The sequence below is a fragment of the Globicephala melas genome, chromosome 15, assembly GCF_963455315.2.
Source record: "Globicephala melas chromosome 15, mGloMel1.2, whole genome shotgun sequence".
NCBI lineage: Eukaryota > Metazoa > Chordata > Mammalia > Artiodactyla > Delphinidae > Globicephala > Globicephala melas.
Genome location: NC_083328.1, coordinates 17,177,595 through 17,205,322, shown reverse-complemented (window position 1 = coordinate 17,205,322; position 27,728 = coordinate 17,177,595). Strand labels below are relative to the sequence as shown.

At 45.3% G+C, this 27,728-nt stretch overlaps 1 protein-coding gene across 4 annotated transcripts in view; it reads left to right on the top strand.

Moving 5' to 3' along the window:
- Window positions 1–27,728, top strand: part of KATNIP (katanin interacting protein) — a 200,656-nt gene that overhangs the window by 75,121 nt on the left and 97,807 nt on the right. For all 4 annotated transcript variants that reach the window (XM_030871579.2, XM_060284723.1, XM_060284721.1 and 1 more), the window contains one exon: window positions 21,325–21,592. In XM_030871579.2, coding sequence (XP_030727439.2) covers window positions 21,325–21,592 — 268 coding nt within the window. The remainder of the gene's footprint in view (window positions 1–21,324; window positions 21,593–27,728) is intronic.

Genomic DNA, 27,728 nt, shown 5'->3' with positions numbered 1-27,728 from the left:
CAGAAACCACACATGGCAACACCCAGAGGCCCTGTGTAGCTGTAGCTCAGAGTCCCTGGCCGTGTAGCAACTCACAGGGTTGACCATGGGGTGTTTCACTCCCCTTCCTCAAATTGTCATTTCATTTCTGAAATCCTTGGAATTGCAACAGTAAACCCCGGTCTCCCATTCAACAAGCATTTGTTGGGTACCTACTTCTGAGCATCAGGCTGTGTCCTAGGCACCAGAGATGCAGAAATGAACAAAACTGACAAGGGGCCTATTCTTAACAACTCATGTTCCCGAGGGAGAGACAGACAATAAAGAATAAAACCAAGAAATAAATAATGCGATTTCAGGTATTGATACGTTCTAGGAAAACAAAACAGAAAGGGGAGATGGGACAACCAGGAGATCAGACAGCATGGGAGAGAGGGAACATTAGACGGTAGAGAGGGAAGGAACGCCTCTCTCAGGTATGATGTTTCAGCTGAAACTTGATGGATAAGAAGGAGCCGGCTTTGGAGCCAGCAATGGGAAAAGCATTCCAGGCGGAGGGAACAGCGGGCACGGATGACCTGAGGCTGGGCTTGTTCAAGGGTGCATGATGTAGATGTGATGTGAGCCAAGGGAAGTTAGAAGGCGATGAGGTTGGCGGGGCAGAGGGGCAGACCTGGCACGGGTAGGGATGGAGAGTTGAATTTTATTTCAAGGGCGTCGCTCTTATAATTAGAATGAGTATGTAAATTATCTCCATGGTTATATACAAGCTAAATTTTGGAGAGGAGGCAGAGTCAAGTTGCTAAGCCAGTCCTGCCCCATTTGCCAGAATGAGACTGTTCAGCCACAGACCCGGGCTGCAGATTCCAGAGCCTCACCAGGAGGACAGACTTCCTTCCGCATGTGACCTTCTGTACCAAAAACCTGCTTTTCTGAAATGAAAACGACTCAAAAAGGAGATGGGAATGTCATCCAGGAAACATTCCTCTGATCACCATTGCATGTTGGTGTTTCCTTCTTTGCTTGTAAAGGAAGGACGATTTAAGGAGCAGGGGATCACTTTGTTTCACATTCCGGCTGCAAAAAATCTGAAAGTTAAAGTTAATTGCAAATTTTTGTCTTCCTGGAAAAAAAAAAAAAGTCCTTTTCTATGGAAGGACCCAAAGACCTTGTTTCCTTAAAAACAGTCCACAGAAATGGGATTCTTACAGTGGGAAAAATCGTGGACTTTATTGCACTCAACATGCACCTCCCACACGACACAGACAGACAGACAGACACACACACACACACACACACACGCTTTTGAATCAACCAAAAGGTTCTCTGCTCAGGATCAGTCTGTGCAAACAGCCCTCAGCTTCCCTTAGGGAGGCGGGTTTGAAGCCAAGTTCAGTCTGTTGCAACCCTAGCCCCGCCCCCTGTCTCAGAACGCATGCATGCCCTTCAAGCAGGAGGCATGCTCGTCCTCTCCTCCTTTGGCCATTTGGTACCGCCTGTTAATTGAACATATACAGTCTTCCTTCTTTTGCAAGCTTCCAAGCTCCCTGCAACACCACGCAGCCTGTCCCTCACAAGCTATTAAGCTCCATTAGCATTCCTGCGTGAGCGTGCTCTGAATCAGCATCTCCCTGCTCACCCGCAATTAATTTTCTCCACTGTGAGTGCCTGATTGTATTTCTTCCTTCCCTTTTTCTCCCCAGCTTGAGGGGGCACTCCATAAGCCTTCACAGTCAGTTTCCCCTTAGAGTTATTTTCCTGCTAAGTGAAAGAGTGAAATGGCCATGCCAGTTTTCGGCAAAGACAGAAGCCTTAATAGATGCAATCTGAACAGAGAAGGAAAAATAGTGCCTGGCTACGTATACTCAGCCCCCCTCACACTGTTTGCAAGTGCAGTCTGAAATGGAGCAAAAGGAATTGCTGTCCGCATGTGTACTTTTCATCTGACCTTCACTGTTGAAACACACCAGCCTTTTCGCCTTCAGTCAGATCCTTAGTGAACTTCAATTTCTTGGCACTCTGAGTTCACAGACCCGCATATGCAGACGTGTTCTGTTGGCCTTCACCCCCGCTGACTGTGCCTTTTTAAAAGATGTGAATTACTCGCTGACATTTAAGAATCAGGAGAGTTCATGTCAAAATCTGAATTGGGGGTTTCTCTTGAAAAGTCGAAAGATTTAGGAATTACATTCTTAAATGACAGCCGCGAGTGGAGCTGGGGGTCAGCTGTCCCCTTAGACAAGTGTGTGCTGCATGTACCACAGTCCCCACCATGCCCCAGGCACCATCTAGACGCTGAAGCTAAAACAGACAAGTACATAATATGCCAGCAGATGATCGGGCTTGAAAGAGAACTAGGGCAGAGCAAGGGGCTAGAGAATGTGGGCAGAGGCTGCCATGTGATATGGGAGGACGGGGCTTACCCTTGATGAGGTGCTGTGTGAGCAGGGGCCTCAAGGAAGCCAGGGAGTGAGTAGGTAGAGAAGAGCTTCCACACACAGGGAGCAACAGGTGCAGAGGCCCCGAGGAGGGAGGACAGCAAGGAGGCCAGTGTGGCTGGAGGTGAGTGAGCAAGGGGACAAGGAAGGGGGTGAGGCCAGAGACGTAGCCAAGGCTTAGATGGCACTGGGCTTTGAGGGCTGCGCTAAAGGTGAGGGATTCTACTTTGAGTCAGAGGAGAAGCCATCATAGGGTTTTGTAAGCCATTGTAGCTTAACAACTCCAGGGAAAGGAGGACACCTCTTTCTTTCCAGAGAGTTCTGCCTAAGTGCCAGGTCTTGGTTATGTTGGCTTGCCTTGGGGTGTGTGTTACAATGGATAATAAGGCTCCATTTAAATGCTTTCGGCTCCATTTAAGGACCAGGAATGAAAGTACACATTTTTTTTTCTATTATTAAGGTATCCTTTTTTTCCTGACAATGCATGATCAATGTTAAAAATTCAAATGATAACACAGAAAATAAAAGTCCTCTCGTAATCCCACTGCCCCAGAGATTAGTGCCGTGAATAGGTGGGTATATTACCATCCAGACTAAAAATTGCATATATTCATTATTTTCCTTGAAAGTATATATTAATGATATCCAAGATGAGATAGTTGATCTGGAACATTCCAGTCCTGGCCTGTTCCCAATGAGTGGTATTTTTTGCATTATCTTATCAGTCCCTGAGAGCGTGACAGGTGATGGGAAGAAGATTGGCCCACTCCGGCATCTCCTGGAACACCTTCTCTGAGTTTTTCTTTCCATTGTGTAGATCCTGGAGTGGCGTGAATTGGATATTTGGCCACAATTGCAATTCAATGTTTTGAAGTCATTGTTACTTGCTGACACATACAACAACTAAAGACCTGTCTTAACCCGTGTGCCACCGGCAGGGCTGCCACATGTGGACTCTGCTGTGGTCCATGAAGGCTCACCCACCTGTCGGTACAGTGTAGATTATGGGGCTGCGCCATCACTGGTGGAGCATCCCTCAGTGGACCAGCCCACCCCACTTTGTCCCCGGCAGGGCTCCTCAGCAAATCCCTTCAGTCACCCTTCATTAATTTCAATGGTGAGATTTAAAAAAGGAAGGATCGTTTTTTAGGGCAGTTCTATTGCTTGGGAACTTCTGCTGTTTCAGATTGCCATATAAATAACCTTTGAGTGAGTGCCTTTTTAAAAAATTTTATTTGTTTATTTATTTATTATTGGGTCTTCGTTGCTGCGTACGGGCTTTCTCTAGTTACGGCGAGCGGGGGCTACTCTTCGTCTTGGTACGTGGGCTTCTCATTGCAGTGGCTTCTCTTGCAGAGCACGGGCTCTAGGTGAGCGGGCTTCAGTAGTTGTGGCACGCGGGCTCAGTAGTTGTGGCGCACGGGCTTAGTTGCTCCGTGGCATGTGGGATCTTCCCAGACCAGGGCTCAAACCCATGTCCCCTGCATTGGCAGGTGGATTCTTAACCACTGCACCACCAGGGAAGTCCCTTTTCTTGATCTTTTATTGTTCTTTCCGCATAAATGGGATTATACTATCCAGGCTATTTGATAGCCCCACTGTTTTTAATCAACAACATGCCAGGGCCATCTTACCACACCAGTACTCACTCAGCCATCTGAACCCAGTGGCTCTGAGCACTGTTTAGCTTGTTGGTGGCCAGAGTGTGAATCCCGGACCACTTACCAGCTGTGTTCCTGCAATGGTGTTGGTAAATCAGGGATGAGTTTGATCAGATGAGCTTTAAGAGCGAGAATGACTTAGGGAGGCATAGAGACCAAGAGAGAGAAAGAGGACCCCATACATCTCCAGGGACGTAAGTTTCTTTTACTACGCCCAGTTCTCTCTGCTTGCCCCTAGGATACCAAATCTCCCATCAGCACCACGCCCTGTGATTTTAATTTCTCCCTTCTGAATGTACATGGACGCCCCAACCCTCCAAGCAGTATAGACAGAGAAAGGATCCTCTTAAGTATTCAGGATGTAATGGTAAGATGGACTTTCACATCCTAACTGTCAGGGGCCAGGGTCTTCATACCAAGCAGCTGGGCCATAGGATAGACCCCACGAGAGAGTCTCCATTTACACCTAGGAAAACAACACAGATCACAACAGGATTGGATGTTAACAAAAAAGCCTCTGGCCTACCCACCAGAAGATTTCAAACAACACACAAGAGGCTTGACTTAATACCACTATTTTCTTTAATGATAGTAAAAGCTCACATTAAATGAGCACTTACTCAGTACCTAGCACTGTGTGGAGTGTATAACATCCATCACTGCATTCATTAACCCTGCAAGTTACTTGCTAGGAATTTTCATTCTCATTTTATAGTTTGAGGAAACTGAGGGATGAGAACTGATGTTGCTCACCAAGGCCTCAGAGAAGCCCAGACTGGAAGCCCAGACCCCAGGACTCCTTGTTCCATAAAATTAACAATCACAGGCCGGGAATTGCACTGAGCTGTTTTTGGGCAGGGTCTGTTGTGAATATCATTGATGTTCTGCCTAGGAGGAAGGTGTTCAGAGGTGGCCATCCATTGGTTCTGCTTAACTGTTTTAAACAACCTGGAGAAGACCTCTACTCTGACAAATATTCCCCCAGTGAACCCTGAGCTGGGAACATTGATGAAAAATGTTTTTCAAAAGTGAAGTCCAATGAGGAAACAACCAGACAAAGCCAAATTGAGGGATAGTCTACTGGCCGGGAGTCTTCAGAAATGTCAGTTGCATAAGAGACAGAGAAAGGCTGTTACAGATTAAAGGGGGCTAAAGAGATACCACAGTTATGCGATGTGAGATCCTGGGAGGTTGGGGGGATTGCTCTAAATTTAAGGATGGTTTGGAAAAATTAATAAAATTTGAAAATCATATTATATTAGAAAATAATACTGTATTGATGTTAAATTTCCTGAATTCAGCAATTATATTGTGGTTATGTAGGAAAAGGTCCCTGTTCTCAGGTTTCTGAGAATTGGTGAAGAATTGTTGAATATAGGTGATGGGTATTTGGGCATTAATTATACCCTTCTATTATACTATGCTGATAAATTTTCTATGGGTTTTACATTTTTTCAAACCAAGTTTTTAAAAAGCCAGTACATTAAGGAGGAGATAAGCTGCTTCAGTAGAGCTAAGCATCAGCAAAGGAAGAAATAGAGAAAAGTAAAAACAAGGAGACCTAGTTTAAAGAGCTTAGCAGGATTGTATTGATGTCAGTTTCTGGACTGTGCTATTATGCTGTTGTTATACGGGATGTTACCGTGGGGGAGGCTGGATGAAGGGTACATGGTATGGCTCTGTATTGTCTACAGTTAGCTCAAAACAAAAAGTAAAATCTAACTAAATAAAAGAAACACAAATGTCCAAGTCATATCATCCAGAGATTTTGATTCTGGTTCTGGATTTGGACTCAGACATGGTTCCTCTGTTTAAGCACCCCATGTGACTGTAATTTGCAGCAATATTTGAGAACCACCGTTATAAGGAAAAGATAGAGCCATGGATCTTAAAATTTGATATACACAAGAATCACTAAGGTACATCAACAGATGAATGGATAAAGAAGATGTGGCACATATATATACAGTGAAATATTACTCAGCCATAAAAAGAAACGAAATTGGGTTATTTGTAGTGAGGTGGATGGACCTAGAGTCTGTCATACAGAGTGAAGTAAGTCAGAAAGAGAAAAACAAATACCGTATGCTAACACATATATATGGAATCTAAAAAAAAATGGTTCTGAAGAACCTAGGGGCAGGACAGAAATAAAGATGCAGACATAGAGAATGGACTTGAGGGCATGGGGAGGGGGAAGGGTAAGCTGGGACAAAGTGAGAGAGTGGCATGGACATATATACACTACTAAATGTAAAATAGATAGCTAGTGGGAAGCAGCCGCATAGCACAGGGAGATCAGCTCGGTGCTTTGTGACCACCTAGAGGGGTGGGATAGGGAGGGTAGGAGGGAGACGTAAGAGGGAGGAGATATGGGGATATATGTATATGTATAGCTGATTCACTTTGTTATAAAGCAGAAACTAACATACCATTGTAAAGCAATTATACTCCAATAAAGATGTTTAAAAAAAATAAAAGGGAAAAGTAAATAACAACAACAAAAAGAATCACTAAGGAGATATATATATATATATATATATATATATATATATTTTTTTTTTTTTTTTGCCCATGCTGGGTCTTAGTTGCGGTACGTGAGTTCTTTGTTGCGGCATGTGGGATCTTTAGTTGCATCATGCGGGCTCTAGTTCCCTGACCAGGGATTGAACCCGAGTCCCCTGCATTGGGAGCATGGAGTCTTAACCAGTGGACCACCAGGGAAGTCCCACGATATTTTTTTAAATGCATATTTTAGGTCAAATTTTTATGCTAAGAGTTGTTTACAGGAGGTAGCACAGTTTTTAACAGATGAACTCCTGGGGATTCTGAATCAGAAGGTCTGAAGATTAGAGTCTCTCTCAAATGGAAGGAAAGTTTTCAAGATCATTTGGACTTTGTGGCTTTGATTTGGGGACTATAAAAGAAAGAAATGTTAAAATTGGAAGTCAAAATCTCATATGTCAGATAAAATTAAGATAACTGTAAAGTAAAAAGCAAAATAAAATAACAACAAAAATCCGGAGGTTCACAAAAGCCAGAAAGGGATGAGAGGGGGCTCTTCCCTTGTCTTCAAACCATATCCTGTACTTCTGGAAACTCGGGTAGGAGAGGATGTCACTTAATAAATGAAAGATACGAAAGCATAATAGCTCCTGGCAATATCTCCTGTATTATAGATCAGTTTCTCTCCAGAATATTGATCATTCGTATTAAGAAAAGACTAAATTATATTTAATATACATATTCTTTTAAGAAGACAAGGACGTCTTATCTATTTTAGAAGTACTTTCATTTAAAATTATTTTATTTAGGTTTTTGACTATTTAAAGGGGTGAATTTTAGATAAATAGAAAATTCATTTTATATTATTAAGGAATTATTATATTAAGAAAATGAATATGCACCCTTCATACGTGGTTTTCTCACTTCGGTCACATTCAAAATATATCGCACATTCAAAATGGGTCTCAAACTTGAGGAAAAAAATTCAGAAAAAATAGGGGCATGTAAGAGAGGATTTCTTATTAGTTACGACTTGAAAAAGTTATGCTTAAATTCAAGATAAGGGTAGAAATATAGTGATAAATGGAAGAGGATATATCCAAAGGGGAGGGTTTGGACCCGTGACCTCAAGGGCCAGCTTCAGCTCACGGGTGTGTTTCATTGGCTGGTCTGGTGGTGTGCTATACTCATTATTGTTGCTGTTTTATGGGGTTGGCCAAACTGGAAAAGAATCCGAACAAACTTTTTGGCCAAACCATTATCTTTGAATTAGAAAACTTTTATTCTGAGCATATGCACCCTTCACTCTGCCGTAGTCCTCACCTCTCCCTGTTGTCTGACACTGTGTCTCCCATTGCTGTTTCACACGACGTTACATTTTCTGAAGATGTAGGGAGCTCGTGGCTCCTGTTTTAGGGAGGAAAAAGAACCAGTGACTGTGACTCAGCAAGTCTGGAGAGGGTAGTTTGAGCTTTTCTATAAACTCTGTGGGGACTTGGCTAAGTCACACTCTTTTAGAGCCCCATTTCCTCCCCTACAACAAAAAGGGATAGATTAGATATTTCCTGTGCCTGTCAGCTCTGAAATCATACATCCTAAGGGGGAGTTTATAGGTGTTCCCATATTGCAAAATCCACAAGAACAGAGGATACGTGGTAGTTCATGGAGCCCTCCACTCATCCATTTCTGAGGCTGTTTGCAAGTTACATATTTAGAGCTTAAACACCCTCCCCCCCGCATCCCAGATCTAACCTTCATGATGGCAGAGATGTGTGCTATCTCTTGCCTGCTGTGTCTCTGGCCCCTAGAAAAGTGCCTGGCGTAGAGTTAGTTTGCAAATCTTTGTTAAGCAAGTGAATTGGGTAGTTGATTGATTGAATCAAGGAGCTAGCGTGGCAGAGAGGTTGATTAGGCACCCTGGCCAGCCCACACATAGCTGAGTTCAGTTATCACATCGCTAAGTTATAATTATGATGACAGTATTTTCCAAACTATGAATCAGGACACATAATCTGACAAAGAATTTCTGTGCTACTTGGGGTAGAAGTGTCAGTTTGGGAGATATAGCTTGGATTCTGAAATATTGGGATTTCTGGCAGAGGGTGCTAATTAAAATGAAAATTTAAATGACATGAGTGGGGGGGGTTGGGGGGCAGTACCAAGGATGGCACTTGGCCTGGGTGTCAGGGCATGGTAGAAACTAGTGGGGATGTAGGGAACAGTCTCTACACAGCTCAGCTGACTGTCGTAGGGGCCCGGTGGTGCCAGGCTTTCTAATTTTAAGAGAAGCCAAGTATCTGGGCTTGTTTGTGTTCGATTTCTCCCATTTTTTTTTTGGTAACTAATTCACGATTTTCTATGAACGAAACGAGATGTGCCTGCTGGCCAGGTGTGGTCTTCAGGCCACCAGCTTGCAACTTTTGATTTAGACAATGAAAGCTTTGTTAGCTCCTGACAAGAGAAGACGAAGAGGTTTTTTCCTTTCCAGTGACACTTGAGTTAGCCCCTCTGGTACCAAGAACCATCAGGGGCATGGCATCCTGAATGTACCCAGAGATGCCCAGCTGGATAGCTCAGACCAAAGGACCACCTGGCTAATGGCATTAGGAAGGTCCCTGCGCAGGTAGGTCAGACAGCACAAAGCCAGCTGAGCAGGAATAAGTCAGTGATGAGCATGAATGATTTGTGTGGAATGACGCTGAACAAGCACTAACTACCCATAAAATACAGGTCCAGAACTGAGAGATGTAGTAATCCTTTCACCTAATAGAGCATCCCTGTAAGTGAAGATACTGGATGGTATTTGACTTCCTAAAGCATCCTTTTCAATCTTAATGAAAATTTAAAATGATCTCTGAACCAATACTGGAATAAATAATCTTTTTTATTTCTTGCATTTATAGTCTACTTAGAATTTCTTAGGTATTTTCACATTATTTTGTCATTTTATATAACCTCTAATACATGAGTGATTTCTCATTAGAAAAGATTCAAACAATTAAGGAGTAAACTGAGTAAAATAGGAAAAGCTCTCTCTACCACCCAGACACAGCAGGCCCAGCCTTCAGTTCTATTGAGCATGCATACTTTATTTATTTTGTCGTTCATTCATTCATTTACTGTTGTCTATTTCAGTTCATTTCTGCTTTTATCTTGATTCCTTCCCTAAACTTTTTGGTTTAATTTATTGCTTTGATTCTCCCCCCACCCCCATCCCATAACCTGGCTTCTTACTTTAAATGCTTAATTGCCTTATTTTCAGTCTTGTTTTCTAATACAGCAATTTTAAGCCTATAAATTTTCCTCTGAATACTGCTCTGTCCTTATCTCACAAATTTTGCGTGTATGTAGTGTTTTCATTGTCAACTTCTTTTGGTTTGTGATTTTAGGGATTTTTTTCTCTTTATTTAGAAGAGTTTTACAAATGTTCTAAGTAGAGAATTTTTGTCTATCTTTCTGTGTTAATTTCTAATTTTACTACATTATGGTTAGAGATTGGTCTGTTTGATTTCTGTTGTTTTGGAAGTTTTTGAGACTTTGTTTGTGGTCTACCAGATAATTTTTATGAATGCTCTATGGTATTTCAAAAGAATAATCATTCTCTTTTTGGTATAAAGTTCTCAGTATATCTATTAAAGCAAGCTATTAATTATGTTATTTAACCAGGCAATTATGTATGTCCCAGTATAGTCCCAGACCACCTATATCAGAATCATTTTGGCTTCTTATTAAAAATGTAAATTCTCATACCCCGTTCAAAGATATAGAGCTGGGTTTACAGGGGGCATGGAGTGCTCAGAGTCTTCATTTTTAATAGGACTCCCAGAAAATTCTTATGCTCATTAGCAAACCACTGCAACAGAGCCCCAGTTAATTTTTGTCTATTTAATCTGGGTGATTTCTGTGAACTTACCAATGTTCCCTTATATTTCTCTGTTTTTGCTTTATACATTTCAAATCTGTCATTGTGTATATGTAGAGTCAAGATGTTTTCTGACAGGTTGTTTGTTTAATCCATGAATATATCAGTGTCATTCTCTTTGTCCTGTTTAAAGCACTAGGTGGGCTTTTCAGTCTAAAGGCTTATGTCTTTCTTCAGCATTGGAAAATGTTCATTTATTATTGTTGTTTTATTATTTTCCATTGTTTCTGTTCTATCCTCTGGAACTTCTCTTGGACAAATGTTGGCCCAGATCTTCAAGTCTCTTAATTTTTCTTTCATATTTTTCTTTTTGTCTTTTTTTTTTTTTTTTTTTTTGGCGGTATGCGGGCCTCTCACTGTTGTGGCCTCTCCCGCTGCAGAGCATAGGCTCCGGATGCACAGGCCCAGTGGCCATGGCTCACGGGCCCAGCCGCTCCGCGGCATGTGGGATCTTCCCGGACCAGGGCACGAACCCGTGTCCCCTGCATCGGCAGGCAGACTCTCAACCACTGCGCCACCAGGGAAGCCCTCTTTTTATACTGTTACCATGTGAAATTGTTTGGCTTGAATTTCTAGCACATTTAATTTGTCACCTTTTAGCTCTTTCTGTACTTAGTTTATCTTTTCCAAAATGTTAATGATAAAATTAAAACTTGAGATCTCTAGCTGTTTCTTTTTCATGGATGAAATGTCCTCTCAAATCTCTCCAGGCATATTAATTTTCAGGATTCTAAAGTCTTCCTCTGCTTATTCTATTAACTCGCTTTCATTGGGTGTTCGTTCTTTTGTTAATTAAATTTTGTGCCAGTCTTCAGAGTTTTGGTTTTCCCAAATGTTTGGTCATTCTCGGTTGTCTGCTCGTCTTTGTATTTGAGAATCCTACTTCTTCTGCCTGTTCTATTTAATATAACCTGACCTTGATGTTGGTTGGCGCACAACATGCTCCGGGAGGCTGTCCTCTTCCAGGTATGGGAACTCCTAGCTTACTTTGGGGAAAACAGCCTCCTGGAGCATTGCCCACATCCAGGCATCAGCCTGTGTGCACTTAATACAGCTGGGGAGGGGCCAGCAGCCCTAAAAGCAGCCCCCAGTGAATGCCCCAGGGCTTCCTCTCACTCCACCTTGACTCTGGACTCAGCTACACACACACACACACACACACACAAAATTCCTTGTATGGAAAATTTTACTGCCCTTGTTTTGGTCCATAGTTTCCTCTGCTTTTACTGCTTCATAGATGTGATCTCTGCTTTCTTGCCTTTCAAGAATTCCTCAAAATTTCTAGTGATCCAGCAGCATTCTGTGTTGTTTGGTCTCTATCCTGTCATCCCTATGTGATTTCCTTCTCTTGGTCGAAAGATCAAAAGCCACCCTCCCACCCCTGCTCTGGGCAGGCTCAGGTGAGGCAGCCACAGCACACTGATGCCACAGGGTTTGCCCAGGGCCTCATAGCCAGGAAATGGTACCCTTCTGCTTCCTGAGTCTGTGCTCTTCCTCTTATATCACTCCACTCCTTAAGACAAGGATGGATTTTTTCTTCATAATAATGGACATTTGAGACTGAACTCTAGGGGGCTTCATAAATAAATTTAGCTTTGAATGAAAATCAGTGAAAGAAAATCCAAGGTTGAAAGGGGGCAGTAAGAAAGTAGCAGAAAACCAAAAACATCGCACAGGTACTTGAAGCTCAGATAAAACTCATATTTTCCTAGCCATAGTTCCATCAGAATAGATGTAGGGAAATGTGATTTAAAAAATATACAGCATGGACCCTATAGTTAGAGCTCAAGTCACTTTATTCTGGGAAGTTTGTGATCTAGATGCCACCAGGCTTGAGGTGTGGACTGGTAAGCCTCAGATGTGGGTTCTTGACTCTCGTTATATTGGTAATTTCTTATGGAATGGCTGTCTTTATTGCCAGATTATAAATTCCATGAGAACAGGGACTCTGTCTTATTCCTCACTCTATCCCTAGCACTTAGCAATCAGACCTGCTTACGGGGACACATATATTCAACAATAAATGAATGAATGAAAAGAAGGACAGATTAGTTAATTAACCCCTCATTGCAGGGTAAAAATCATTTCTGAGTCAGGCAGTTTAATATATGTAAAATGGCTCATATAAGGCAATAGGAGTTGGTGGGAATTATTGCAGCTAACAGTGCATGCAAATCCCACTTTTATAAAATTGCCAATCAAATGAGGACATCATTGGGGGTTCGCGGCATGTCCATGACCTCTACGCAGAGACTGCTGCTTCCTCTTGAGGACTCAACGTATCCAGTGTGGCTTCATGGGCTAAACATCTGATATTCTTGTAGTCAGTGTCAATAGGGTCTGAGAGATAGAAAAGAATATGCTGTCATCTCAATGTTAAATTTTCTGTAAAACCTAGACCTCTGTTAGAGCAATCACGAAACACTAATTCATAGCTATTATCTCATTGCATCCCTTCCACAAACTTGTCAGGTTGTCAGGGAACATTTTCCCACGTGAGAGGTGGGGGCTTGAGGCTCAGAGACTTGCCTGGGGACATAGGGCCTCTGGAGTCGGGCCTGGAACCCGCACCCAGAACTTAGGCCAAGCTGTTCCCTGTTCTAAGTGGAGTTAGGGGCTTAATGCTTCATCCACTAACACCGAACACATACTTTAACACATTCGGTGGCCTCGTGGCAGCTTTGTGGCAAAAGCTCTTACAGGCAGGTGTCATCAATTTCGTGTAAGCCAATGGGTGATCACAGAGCGCCCGACTTTCATCTCACTCTAGAGACCACTGGCTTCCAATGCATTGATGCCAGGCAGGGAATAAACGTGGGCATGGAATGAAAAACCTAGACTTTGGAGTCAGACAGTCCTTCATCCAAACCCTGGCTCTGCCCTTGCTAATCATGTGACCTGGGGCTGCCATTTAAGTGCCCTGAACCTATAAGATAAGGACACCTACACACAGGGGTGGTGGGAGGCTGCAGGGAGATGAGGTGTGTAGAGGGGTTAGCCTGGTGCCTGATATGTAGCAAAAGCTTTGTAATCAGCAGCTGCTGCCATTGTTATCACAGTTGTGGTTGCTATTGTTGCAGACATTCATGTGCTATGGTGACCCGGTTTTGCTCTTTTCCTAGCCCAGCAGAAAAGAGGAAGATCAGGCATGTAAGGCACTAATCCACTGACCATGAAACCTCGGCTGCGTTTCAGTCACTGGTCCAGCATCCTTCCTTCCCTCGCCTCCCCCTGGCTCTCTAGCAAGAAGGCCAATTTGTATACAGTCCCATCATCTGCTCCCCACCTGTGGTATTTGCCGCCTGGCCTTCATGCAGAAGGCTTTCTGTTGAAAGGGCTTGAACTGAACATTTTAAGGGCTGAGCATTGAAATTGCATATAACAAGGTTTTAAAGCAAAGCTATAAAGTGAGTTTTCACAGAGCTTTTTCTGGATGACAGCTTCAAAGCAACTGGTAGATGCCCTAGCAGGGTATCCCTTTGAAGTATCGGCAGGTTGGCTTTCAAAGCGACCAACCCAAGGTCCTCATCTTTCCAGGTAGAAAGGATTTGAACAGCTTTCTCGAGGGAATGTGGCTACTTAGTTCATCTCCCCTGTGCCCCTGGAACAGATGGTTTTAGATCACGTGGGCATTATAAGGGCCTAGGTTCTTAAAGTGTGCTCACCCAGTGTAAGCAAATGTATTATTTTCCTCTGTGAACAAGATAGCAGTAATGCAGGATCTAGGCTTCTTTTATATATATATTTACTATATATATTTATAGTAAATACAATTATGACATTTAAATTTGCATTAATTTGCCAGAAGCAAAACCAAATTGAAACAGAATTATTGAAATTCAGATTTCTTTATCACAAGAGAGATTTCTTAAAACATCCCATCTGTTTAATAAATTATGAACAAAATATTAAGAGATCGGAGTTGCCATTTTTTAAAACCCTGTTGTTTCCATTTAAGATGGATATGAATTGACTAATCTGCTATGGAAAATGAGGCCAGGTTGCACCCACACTGCCTGCCCTCTTCTGTTTTTTTTTTGTTTGTTTTTTTTGCGGTACGCGGGCCTCTCACTGTTGTGGCCTCTCCCGTTGCGGAGCACAGGCTCCGGACGCGCAGGCTCAGCGGCCATGGCTCACAGGTCCAGCCGCTCCGCAACATGTGGGATCTTCCCGGACCGGGGCACGAACCCGTGTCCTCTGCCTCAGCAGGCGGACTCTCAACCACTGCGCCACCAGGGAAGCCCCCTGTTGTGGTTTTTGTGAGCTTCGCTAAGAGCTTAGGTTTAGAACATTGCATTTTGGTCCATAACCCGGATACGTACAATTGTCTAATACAGTTGACCCTTAAATAACACGGGTCTGAACTGCATGGGTCCACTTGTACGTGGGGTTTTTTTCAATAAATATAGTTCCTGTATTTTCATTTTACAGATCTTTAAGTATGGGGAGAAGTTTGTGTTCGGTTAGAGATCACAATATGCGAAATCAAAAGAACTGGGGTTTGAGTCCTCTTCTCTCCAGACTGTTTCAGCTTCCTGCCCTTGGGTGAGCCATTTATCAATTCCTTTGCTTTTGAGGCAGAGATAACAGTACATGGATTTTCGACTGCATGGGGGGCAGGGCCCCAATCCCCATGTTGTTCAAGGGTCACTCGTATTTCTTTAGTCTCTAAACGTCTTCAGTGCTCACCGTTAGACCTTTTATCATAGGGTCTCCTGGTCTGTGTTCTTTATTTTGATTTTACTTTTCATTGTTTGGATTTTGTCCTCTGGAGGTTTTTTTCTGAGAAGGACTTATGGGTGCTATATTTATATTACCGGAATTTCTCCCTGTTGAGATTGGTGGCTTGTTACTTTTAAATCTGGACCACTTGAGTGGATACAGTAAGTTAGACGCTGCCCATCACCTGCCAGCATCGAGTGCCGCAGCTCACCCATTTCTGAATCCCTCTTTTGGGGACAAGATGTGTTCCAGGCAGGACTAGAGATCAGTGACTATCAGACAACTGGCCGTTCAGGGTCCTCCACACCACTGTTCCTACCACTCCTATATGGAATTTATTTATTTTCAGGAGTAAGGATTTAAACAAAAATGTAAATACCTGATATTTTTCTATTTATAAAATTGAAAACATGCTTATAATAAAAAATTAAGTAAAACAAAGCAGAAAACAAAGTCCCCATAATGCCACCCCAGAGAGAATATTGTTAAGAGTTTGATGTTTCCAGACTTTTTGTATGCCTATATGTATACATACTAATATAATAATTTTTAAAAGAATCAGGTTTATACTATATGTACATTTTCCAACATGCTTCTTTTTACTTAAACATATATCTTGCTGTCTTTCTGAATCAGTGCATGAGACCTACCTCATTCTCTGTAAGGGCTGCCTGGGGCTCCGTCAACGCCTGCTCTATTAGTAATTTAACCCATCTCTTACTAATGAACATGCAGGTCATTCTCTTTTATAAATGATGCCTCAATGATCTTTGCGTACTTAAGAATGAAGGGTAAATTCCTAGAAGGGCTGGGGTGAAGGGTATGCACATTGTTAATTTCTAGTCAGCCATTTCTGTCATCTTGGCCTCCAAAGTACATCTCAAAATGCATCTTCTGTCCCCACCCCTGCTTCCACCTTCCTCTTTACCTGCTACCGCAGGTGCAGCTGTCTGCTGTCTGTCCTGTTTGCATCCTGGCCCCGCCTCTCAAAATCCACTTGGTATCCAAGTGATCTTTAAAAACAGAAATCAGATAACGATAGTGATCTTTAAAAACAGAAATCAGATAATGCTGTATTTCTGCTTAGCACCCTTCGTGACCTCTCATGGTACATAAAAGAAAATCCAGACTCTACTCCGAGGCCTACAAGGCGCTGCCCCTGTGACCCCCTTCCTGCTCCCCGCCCTCCCCTCCCAGTGTGTTTGGTACCCGCTGCCCTCCAGCCATTGCTGCCTCCAGGCTTTTGCCTCTGCTGTTCCTCCTGACATACCTTGTGCCCCAGACATTCACTGGGCGTTTCTTTATCACCCAGCATTCCGTGACCAGCTTTCAACAGGGCTGCCCTCAGCCCACTCACTCTTGGTTCCATCATGCAGGCAGGCTCTTTCCTGCCCAGTCCTGGCCACATCTGAAACGCCCCTGATTCTTTTTCTTCGTGCACTGATTGCCTGAAGCTTCGCCATCTTACTCCCCACCATTACCTCAGCCCTCAACGCAGCGCCTGTAGCACACCTGCGTGTGTGAATAAACGCATGATAATGGTTGCCGCGTCTTCTTCCCCACTGGCTGGACCACAGAAGTGAGTCTGTTTTACACTTGGATAGTCTAGAAGGAGCAGGGAGCTGTGGCTGAGGGCACACGTCCCGACCCTGCCACTTAATCATTGTGACAGGTCGGACCAGCTTAAAGGCTCTAGGCCTCAGTCCTCCGACTTGTGGGGACTCCAGAAATTCAGTCACTTAAAATAGGGGGCTACCACAGGTGAAGGTGACGAAGAGGCTGGAGGGAACCTGCTCAGCTGACCGTGGGTTCTAGAATCCTAATGCCCCATCCAGCTATTTCCTGGAACGGGCAGTGGCTGGTAGCTCCACTCGGCCTTAGGCATCAGTGGGGAGGATTCTGGGCCCCGGGACCGACCAACATCTCCTGGACAGTCACAGCAGTCCCCCATCCGGGAATCTCCCAGTTTAGCTGGCATCGCTTTTATCGTTTTTTTCCACCGCGACTGGGTGAGAATACCGGGTTTGCCCCCTGTTTTCTCACCTAGCCTTGCCTCCACCCCTGCAGAACAGAGAACTGAAGATGATCCCATCTGAGATGGGTGGGGTGGACCGGGAACCGGGACCAACTGCTTATCCTGCTGTGGCCGGAGTTCACGTTATCACCAAAGCAAGTTGCACTCCACCCATCTATGTTGCAGGGTCACTGTGTGGATCAAATGGGGGAGGGAGTTGAAAATGTTTTGTAAAGTCAAGGATTACTAGCTTTACAGGCACTGCAGTTCCTGTTAACAGCAGGCCCCCCAGGAACTCAGGTCTCCCCACGGAGGAGCAGTCAACCTGTTCGCCCTCCAACTGCCGACCACAGTCAGACTTTGAAGACATGAGCCATGGCTTCAGTCTGGCTTCTGTGAAGGTTGCATGGATCACGTCAATACACTCAACTAGAAGACCTTGCTGTTATCTTTGAAATGCCATTGGTGAATATGTGCTCACTTTAATGTAGGGTTTTTCACTCACATCACTGTTGACATTTGCCCAGATAATTCTTTGTTGTGGGAACTGTCCTGTACATTCTAGGATGTTTAGCAACATCCCTGGCCTCCACCTACCAGATGCCGCTAGCACTCCTTTCCCCCAGTTCTGACCAAAAACATCTCCAAATAATTGCCAAATGTCCCCTGGAGAGGGGACAGCATCACCCCAGTTCACACCACTGCTTTAATAAAACAGTTCAGTGACGTTGGGATTCGTTAACCCATTATTATGGGTGGCAAAATGCAGATCAGAGGAGTTAAGTAACTTTCTAAGAGTCACATCACTAATGCCACCGCCAAGGCAGGTGGGTGCTCTCCACCCCTGCCTACAGCTTCTACCCAGTCACTGACATAAATTAGTCATTCAGCACGTATTTGTCAAGCATCTACTATGTGCCAGGCAGTGTTCTATTTGCTCGATAAATATCACTGATACTTGATATTGGGCAGGGCGGGAGGGAGAGAGCTATAAAAGATCAATAGCTATATTAGTTTCCTGGGAAATTCCCTGGTGGTCCAATGGTTAAGACTCAGTGCTTCCACTGCCAGGGGCCTGGGTTCAATCCCTGGTCAGGGAACTAAGATCCCACAAGCTGTGAGGCATGTCTAAAAAAACAAAACAAAAAACAAAAAACAAGTTTCTTATTGCTGCCATGACAACTTACCACAAACTTAATGGTTTATCTTACAGTTCTGGAGCTCAGAAATCCAAATTCCGTTTCATTGGTCTAAAATCAAGATGTCAGCAGACCTATGTTCCTTCTAGAGGCTCTAGAGGAGAATCCGATTCCTTGCCTTTTCAACTTCTAGAGGCCACCTACATTCCTTGGCTTGTGCACTTTCTTCCTTCAAGGCCAGCAGGGTAGCATCTTCTCTCCTCCCTAACCTCTGCTTCCACCCTTGTATCTTGTCTTTCTGATGCTGATCTTCCTGCCTCCCTCTTAGAAGGCAGATATCCACAATAATATCCCCCATCTCAAGATCGTTAATCACATCTGCAAGGTCCCTTTGCCATGTAATATTCATCATCCAAGGTGATTAGAACATGGACATCTTTGGGGCCCACAACAGTCTGCTCTCGGGCCCCCAAAGATTCATGTCCACCACACATGCAGAATACTTCCATCCCATCCCAAGTTTCCCAAAAGTCTCAACCCATTACAGTAGCAACTTAAGTGCAAAATATCATTTAAGTCTCATCTGCTCAAAACTCCAAAAGCTCATTATCTATATCTAAATTAGCTAGGGGTGAGTCTATGGGTATTACTCATCTTAGGGCAAAATTTCTCTCCCTCTGTGAACTTTTAAAACTAGAAAACAAGTTATCTGCTCCCAAATACAGTGGTGGGTCAGGCACAGGATAACAGTTATAGACATTCCCATTACAATAGACAGAAAATTAAAGGGAAAAAGGAGTCACCAAACCCAATCAATTTTGAAATCCAACTGGGCAAACTCCATTAGGTTTCAAGGCACAGGAATAATTCTCTGTGGCTCAGGATTCCGCCCTCTGGGCCCATGGCTGCACCCTGGGAGTCATTCTTCCTCTTTCATGAAGGGTAGCATGTGTTCGCACCTACATAGTTTTATTAACCTGTTTCCTGTCTGTAGAATTTTGGGAGCCTGTCAGCTTTCTTTAATTTTGTCCTTTCTCTCTCCCACTGAGTCCAAGCTGGCAGTGTTTCTGCTGGTATAACAGTCTCAAAAACCATGTGCATCTCCTCTGTATGTCTCTAGGATTCACTCCACTAGACAAGAGGCTCCTCCACAAATCTTTCCTGGCTAATCCCATCCCTTTTCCTGGCTTCTGCTGAGATGTCTAAGGGGATTCATGAGTCACATGTCTAATCTCTTCAAAGAGCCCTCATTGTGATTGAATACTCTAAACCAGCGGTCCCCAACCTTTTTGGCACCAGGGACCGGTTTCGTGGAAGACAGTTTTTCCACGGACGGGGTGGGGTGATGGTTCAGGCAGTAATGTGAGCGATGGGGGTGAAGCTTTGCTTGCCGGCCCGCTGCTCACCTCACCTAACAGGCCGCGGCCTGGTACTGGTCCAGGGACCAGGAGTTGGGGACCGCTGCTCTAAACTGTAGATCCTTCTGAGGTTTTGGCAAAAGGTTGTGCAGCCACACCCTTCGTTTTTTTCTCCAGAGCACCCTTCCCTGGCTTTTTCATGCTTTTTTTTTAGCATCTTTTGCAGTAGGCTGAGAGCTTCCCAAATCATCAGCTCCCAGTTCTTTTTACTTAACAGTTCTCTCAGTCTGTCCCTTTCCTCTAGCATTTTACTCTAAGCAGCAAGAAGGAACCAGACTGTATCTTTAACACTTTGCTTGGAACTCTCTTGAGCTAAATATCCAAGTTCATCCTTTACAAGTTCCTCTTACCATATAACTGTAGGACACAGTTTGGCTAAGATTCTGCTGCCACGTAACAGGATTTTCTGTCCTCTAGTTCCCAATAACATGGTCCTGATTTCCTGAGCCCTCACCAGCAGCACCTTTGATGTCCGTATTTCTATCATTGGGCTTTTTAGGATGATTTCTCTAAGATGATCAAAGTTTTCTATGTGGTGCTTCCCACTTGTACATGAGCCCTCACTAATTCAGTGGGTCCAGGAATAAGGACTTGGACATCTTTGGGGAATCATTGTTCAGCCTCCCACACAACCATTAAGTTTATGGTCAACCATAAACCTGATTGCTTCTCACGCTCTCACAACTATGTTAGTTACTATGAGGGCTACAGGGATAGCATAGCGAGGCTAACCAAACATACTGGTTTCCCCAGACAGTCCAGTGTACACTTTCGTCCCAGTATAAATGTAGCAGTGCCTTTATTCCCCTTCCAAAGTATCCTGGGGACTTCCCTGGTGGTGCAGTGGTTAAGAATCCTCCTGCCAATGCAGGGGACACGGGTTCGAGCCCTGGTCCGGGAAGATCCCCACCCACATGGCGTGGAGCAGCTAAGCCCGTGCACCACAACTACTGAGCCTGCGCTCTAGAGCCCGTGAGCCACAACTACTGGGCCCGCGTGCCTAGAGCCCATGCTCCGCAACAAGAGAAGCCACCGCAATGAGAAGCCCGCACATCGCAACAAAGAGTAGCCCCCACTCTCCGCTTTCCATGACTTAGAGAAAAGCCTGCGTGCAAAAACGAAGACCCAATGCAGCCAAAAATAAATAAATAAATAAATTCAAAGTATCCTAGCTTCAGTGATAAATTTTTTGATCACTGTAAGTATAGCTTAATGCTTGGTCTTAAGATTGTAAATCTACAATCTCTTAGAGGCAGAAAACATATGAAAAAATTTGCAAACAGCTACAGAAAACCACAATTAATACTATGAAACTAAACTCTGCTCCATCCAGAGGAGAGTTTCTTATTTGTCCCTGCCCCTTTGTTTTCTCATCCTCAAAGTGAGGATAACACGTGGGTTGAGATGGTTTTGGTAAACGTTAGCTTCATGGGAATAGTTCTTTGATTCTAATGATCTATTTTCAAAAGAGTTTTTCCTCAAAGGAACATATTTTATTTTTCACTTCTCTTCTTGACTTTTGGCAGGAGCTAAGAAAAAGCCTGGAACTTAGTGTCAACCTACAAAGGAAAGAAGAGGATGGTTCCAGTGATGAGTATGACTCTATCGAAGAAGATGTACTCTCTGAGCCGGAGCCTGAGGACCAGGTGCTGGTGCGTTGTCCTAGAGATGACTCCCCTCTTCCCAGTGGGGACTCCATGCAGAAGAATGTTTCCGAGGACCAGGAGTCAGAAGGACGCCCTCCCCAGGGCCCAGATACCCTCGTAGTGCTGGAATTTAACCCAGCTTCCAAAAGTAAGCTCTGTCTTATGTGGCATATCTTTGCCTTTGATGTCTCTGGATCTAATAATAGGACTTAAATTTCCAGTGGTACTTTGAATTCAGCTTTGGGTAGACCATCTCACAGGCCGGGGTATATATCACTCAGGTCTCTGCTGATTGCAAGAGGTGAAGGCTCCCAGAAGCTTACAGACGACCCTGAAATTCCAGATGGTAAATGTCTGGCAGATAGTTGTAGGGGGCTGTCCTGTGCATTGTAGGAAGTTTACCAGCATCTATGTGGCAACTGGCTAGTGAAACTGACTTGAGCAAAAGGGACTATTCATTGACTTGGATAACTAAGGAGTCCAGGGCTGCAGTAGGACTCATTTCCGTTCCCCTCCCCTCCCCTTCCCTTCTTCCTTTTCCCCCTCTTCTCTCTTCCTTCTTTTGTCTTGGCACCATTCTAAAGTGGGCTTTCCACATATAGACGCAGAATTGAGACACTGGCTTTGCAACTCCATCAGAAAGAGGATTTCTCTTCCTAAAAGCTCCAGCAAAAGTCCCAGACTTGGCTCTTGAACCCACGTGGGGTCACATCTCTGAACTAGTCACTGTGGCTCTGATTGGCCAGGTCCGGCCAACAGGACTGGGGGTGTGGTTATCGCCACCCAAACCACATGGACGGAGATAGTAGTTTCCAAAGGAAAATTAAGGTGAATCTGAAGGAGAAGGAAAGCAGCTGGGCACCACCAGCAGTTGTCCACTGGAGAAGGTTTTTCAGAAATCACCCTAGAAGGTAGAGTCAACAGAACAATGGGTGGGTGGCAAGGAGGGTTACGGTTAGGGCATTCTCCCCAAAGCTGGAGGTGCCGTATTTCCTGAACCAAATACCAAGACCAACCAATGGGGAAGCATGAGTGAACCTAAGGAAGGAGAAATGAGGGAGTGTTTGAAATCGGGCAGTGAGTATATTCGTCTGCCCAGGCTGCCGTAACAAAGTACACAGACCAGGGGTGGCATCAACAGCCACGGAAATGTAATTTTTTTCACAGTTCTGGAGGCTAGAAATCCAAGATCAGGGCTTCGGCAAGCTTGGTGTCTTCTGAGGCCTCTGTCCTTGGCTTGCAGGTGGCTACCTTCTCCCTGTGTCCTCACATGGTGTTCCCTCTGTGTGTCCCTGTGTCCTAATCTCCTCTTCTTATAAGGACACCGGTCATGTTGGCTTAGCACACACTCTGAAGGCCTCATTTTACCGTAACTACCTCTCTAGTGACCCTATCTCCAAATACAGCCACATTCTGAGGTACTGGGGGTTAGGACTTGAACCTATGAGTCTTGGGGGGACATAATAATAGGCAGCTCTGGAAAATCTACACCCCACGGTTGATGTCTCCAGCGAAGAGAACATTTGTCCCTCCAACATGCTCTCACCTCCTTGCTGGGCTGTTCCCTCCACCTAGATCACCACATTTCCTTTCCTCTCCACTCTGACCCATGAAACCTGGCTCCCTGCTTTTTCCTCGAGACTCAGCTCAGAGGCTGCTTCCTCCAGGAAGCCTTCTTGGCATTCCCAGCCTGGCCAGCTAGGTCGGTGCCTGCTCTGCTCCTGTAGCATCATCATGACACTAGTCTCAATGCCGGCAGTTGCCTTTCTCTCCCTCAGGCCTGTGAGCTCTGCCAGGGCACAGGCCAGCTCTTCCCCTCTGTTGCATCCCCAGCTTGCAGCCTTCACCTGCCACATTCAAGCCATTCGGGAAATCTTTAAAATAAATGAAGGGCTATGCCCACCTGCTAAAGCATCTGGTGGTCACAGCAATGAACAGACCCATTTGAATGAGAACCACTGGGGCTGCGTCGTTGCTGTGGATTGTGTTTCCTCCAAGGGGAAGGGAAGTGCTGTGAGGGGGTTGACTGGGCCCCTGCCCTGGAAACAGGGGTGTGGCGGGGATGGAGGTGGGAGTGGGTATGACAGTCACTTCCGGGTGTGGAGGACCAGACCACAGAAGGGGAGCAACTGGACCCCAGGCAGTTTAATAGTGATACTGGACATAAAGCTAAAGGAGAGAACTTCACTTTCTTGCCATTTTACATTTTTTAACAATTAGATTGCTCGGCAGGCCCCGAGTTGACCCTGGTGATGTCTGCTGAAGGCGGCGGGTGCCCAGTCTGCAGTACACGAAGGCGGCACGAACACCCCCTACCGCCGCTCTCAGCCGCCCCTTTCAGCTGCAGCCCCCGGCTGTCTTCTCAGCCCCAGCAGGAGACAGGCTCCCACCAAGGGGAGCAAGAAGGAGGCTGAGGGGCCTGTTACAAGGTCTCCCGAGACCCCAGCATGGGATTGGAGTTCTGAGATGGTCCTGAGTGTTTACTCAAGAACAGTCAGCAGTAACCTGAAAAGATGTGCTTGGTTCTGGGCTGTTCATTCATGCACTGGGCACGCATCATGCCCCAGGCACTGCGCTGGGACAAGATGGGCCCACTCATTCCACGTCATTTAATCCTAGCAGGGAAAACAGACAATAAGCACATAACTACATAAATAATAATTGCCAACACTTACTGAGTTGTTATTAATGTGAGCCAAGAGCTATTCCAAGGGCTTTACTTATGTCCCTCATTAAATCCTCACCCGCACATTAAATCTCAACCCCAAGGGAAGTCCTGTCATTGTACTTGTTTTACAGAGGGGAAACTGAAGCACAGAGAGGTCAAATAACTTGCCCAAGGTCACACAGCTAGGAAAGGGCAGAGTGGAATTGAATCTGCAGCAGTCTGAGCCCAGAGCCTGCACTCTTAATCTTTAGGCTAAATAAATAAACCAGATGAAGTTACAAAGTGATAATTAGGCTTTGAGGAGCCAGTAAGTAACCCCACCCCACTCTGCTTTCCCTTCTAAATTGTGAAACAAATGAGAAATGATCATGGATGGAAGGTGAGCAAATGATTACCTCTCCAACTGAAAGTACTGCCCCTCTGCCGTAGACTGACCCCTGACCCCAGATGTTGGCAGAGCTGGACCGCTGATGGCATCCGCATGGTAGAAGGGGGCCATGTGACCTGACGGCACCCCCTGCCCCACCCCAGCCCACAGAAGAGGGAAGAAGGAAGGCCTGGGCTGAGCCCCGATGGCTTCCTGCCCCCACTCTCTCCCATCCCATTTGTCCTCCTTGTGAGCAAGGGGCAGTGGATGAGCGGCACAGAGAAAGGCAGAAGTTATTTTTCTATTAACTGGAAAGGGGAGGGCTGGGTCATGGGTTAGGAATTCAGGGAGGAGGAGAGAATGGTACCCTGATGGTCTTGAAAGTTGTGAAGATTATAAAACAGGACACTGGTTGGGCGATGGGGGTCAGAGAAGGATGCTAGTAGCTGGAATGGTCAGAAAAGCCTTCTCAGAGGAGGTGATGTTTAAGCTGGGACAGGAATGAGGAAGAGAAAGCAGTCATGGAAACAGCAATCCAGGTCCAGGGATCAGAAAGCACAAAAGGCTTGGAGAGGGAAGGAGCTTGGTGTACCCAAGTACAGAGAAAGGGCCAGTATGGCTGCAGCCGAGTGAGTCGGGGCCAGGGGTGGGGGGAGGGTGGTACAAAATGAGTGAACCCAGGCCACTTTCCATGAAGACCTGATGATTTAGGATTGCACCAAGAGTCTGGGTCCTTTGGTGCCCTGAGAAATATCCTTGTATAGACTTTTGATGGCCAAGGCAGACCTCCACCAGCGTTGCGGGAGGGCAGTCTTAAGGAGAGGAGGGAGCCAGGAGACAGGGAATGAAGTGGTTAAGGGCAGGGCTCTGAGCCAGGCAGGCCTGGTCAAATCCTGATTCCCTCACTTCCTAGCTCTGTGTTGTTGGACAAACGACTTGAACCTCAGAGCCTTACTCTGCAATAGTATGTATTAGTTTTCTGCTGCTGCTATAACAACTTAGCCCAAACTTGTTGGCTTAAAACAATACCAACTTTTTATCTTATAGTTCTGTGGGTCAGAAGTTTGACATGAGTCTCACTGAGCTAAAATCAGTGTCAGCAAGGCTATGTTCCTTCTGGAAACTCTAGGGGAAAATGTGTTTCCTTGCCTTTTCCAGCTCCTAGAGGCTGTCACATACCTTGGCTCCTGGCCGCCTTCCAAGCTGGCAACGTTGCATCTCTCTGTGCTTTTCTTCTACAGTGACGTCTCCCTTTGATCTTCCTCTTCTGCAGCACTTTTCCACCTGTGTGCTGCTCACGCACATGTGTTTTATTGTGGCAAAATATACATAACATAGAATTTACCGTCTTCACCCTTTTTAAGAGCACAATTCGGTGTCACGAATTACACTCACATTGTTGTGTAACCATCACCACTATCTATCACCAGAAGTTTTTCATCATCCCAAACTGAAACTCTGTCCCTCTTCCACTTTTAAGAACCCTTGTGATTACATTGGGTCCAGCGGAATAATCCAAAATAACGTCCCTAGTTGAAGATCAGCTGATGAGCACAGTCAGTTCCCCTTTGCCTTGTAGCCTAACACAGTCACAGCTTCTGGAAATTAGGATGTGGCCATTTTTGAGGTCCATTATTCTACCTACCCTCCGCCCACTAGGATGGCTCACGAAACACATGAGACAGTGTGCGCCAAGGACCCGTCCCGGTGCCTGGGCACTCAGGAGGCTGAACTGAATACATGCTGGCTGTCGTTCTTACCATCATCAGCATATTTTCAGCACTTAGACAGCCAATCTCCGTTTGGGCATTGGCCCCTCTCCATTCTTTGTCTTGTCCCATTGGACATGGTGGCTTCTCGCTCACACACAGGTCTGCCCTTGGGCCCTGGATATCAGGCCAACCAGGGAGCAGCCACCTGAGAAAGTGTAGAGAAACACGTGTCCTTTGCAAAGTCAAGGGGGGATAGCAGAGAGGTTAGTGCAAGTCGGACAGACCCCACACTCATCCCCAACATCTACCCTGACCTCCCAAGAGTCCCATAGCGCCCTTGATTCTGGGGCTTCCCTCCTTTGGGCCACCACAGGCCCCAGGATTTCCTTTGAATTTGAGCAGACACTTCCCAGGTTTTCTGCCTTCCCAGGCTGGAGGTTCCCAAGTCCAGGGACCTAACTCTTCTCCCTGCTTTTTCTCTTTATTCCATTTAGCCGCCTGCCCCGCTGCCCCTTGAGCTGCTTTCCTGCCTGGAGCCACTTTACCCTGACTTGTGCCATTTGCAAACCTTCTTCACAATTTTTTTTTTTTTTTTTTTGCCAAATTCACAGACCACTCATACTATTTTTTAGCTGTTATTTAAACCAGTCACCTTTCTTCTTTCCTTCTTTCCTTTTCTCTCCACCCCCTCACCCCTTCCTTCCTCACTCCTTTCTTTTCTTCCGTAATTCTAGGATTGTTCCACACAATAATATACATGAAATCAAGGTTTGATACACTGGTTGCTTATTTTTTTCCCATACACATTAAGATAGATAATTGCTTTCTTTTTTTAAATTTTATTTATTTTTGGCAGCGTTGGGTCTTCATTGCGGCGCGCCGGCTTTCTCTAGTTGCGGCGAGCGGGAGCTACTCTTCGTTGCAGTGCACGGGCTTCTCACTGTGGTGGCTTCTCTTGTTGCAAAGCACGGGCTCTAGGCACACAGCCTTCACTAGTTGTGGCACATGTGCTCAGTAGTTGTGGCTTGCGGGCTCTAGAGCGCAGGCTCAGTACTTGTGGCGCACGGGCTTAGTTGTTCCGCGGCATGTGGGATCTTCCCGGACCAGGGATCAAACCCATGTGCCCTGCTTTGGCAGGTGGATTCTTATCCACTGAGCCATCAGGGAAGTCCCAGTCATCACCTGTTTCACCAGTGGTCCAGGCACCCCACTTTGGGAAACACTGACTATAAAATCATGGCCCGTGGGCCCTTCACTGTCTGGCTCCTCTCGCCAGCCCAGACCCTAGCCACTCACCTGCCACACGCATGTCAGCTCTCAAGCCTTCACACACACTGTTCCCTGTGTCTGAATGCCCCCCTGTTCTGTGCCCTGGAGACACCCTGGTCATCTGTAAGTGTTCTCTTCAGTGTCGGCTGCATACCTGCCAGTCCCGTCCTCCAGGCTGCATGCTCCCCTGTGACCCTGGTACTGGATCCCTTCTTCTGTGCCAGCCCTGCTCTCTTATCCATTCAACCATCCTTTTCCTTGGCAAGAA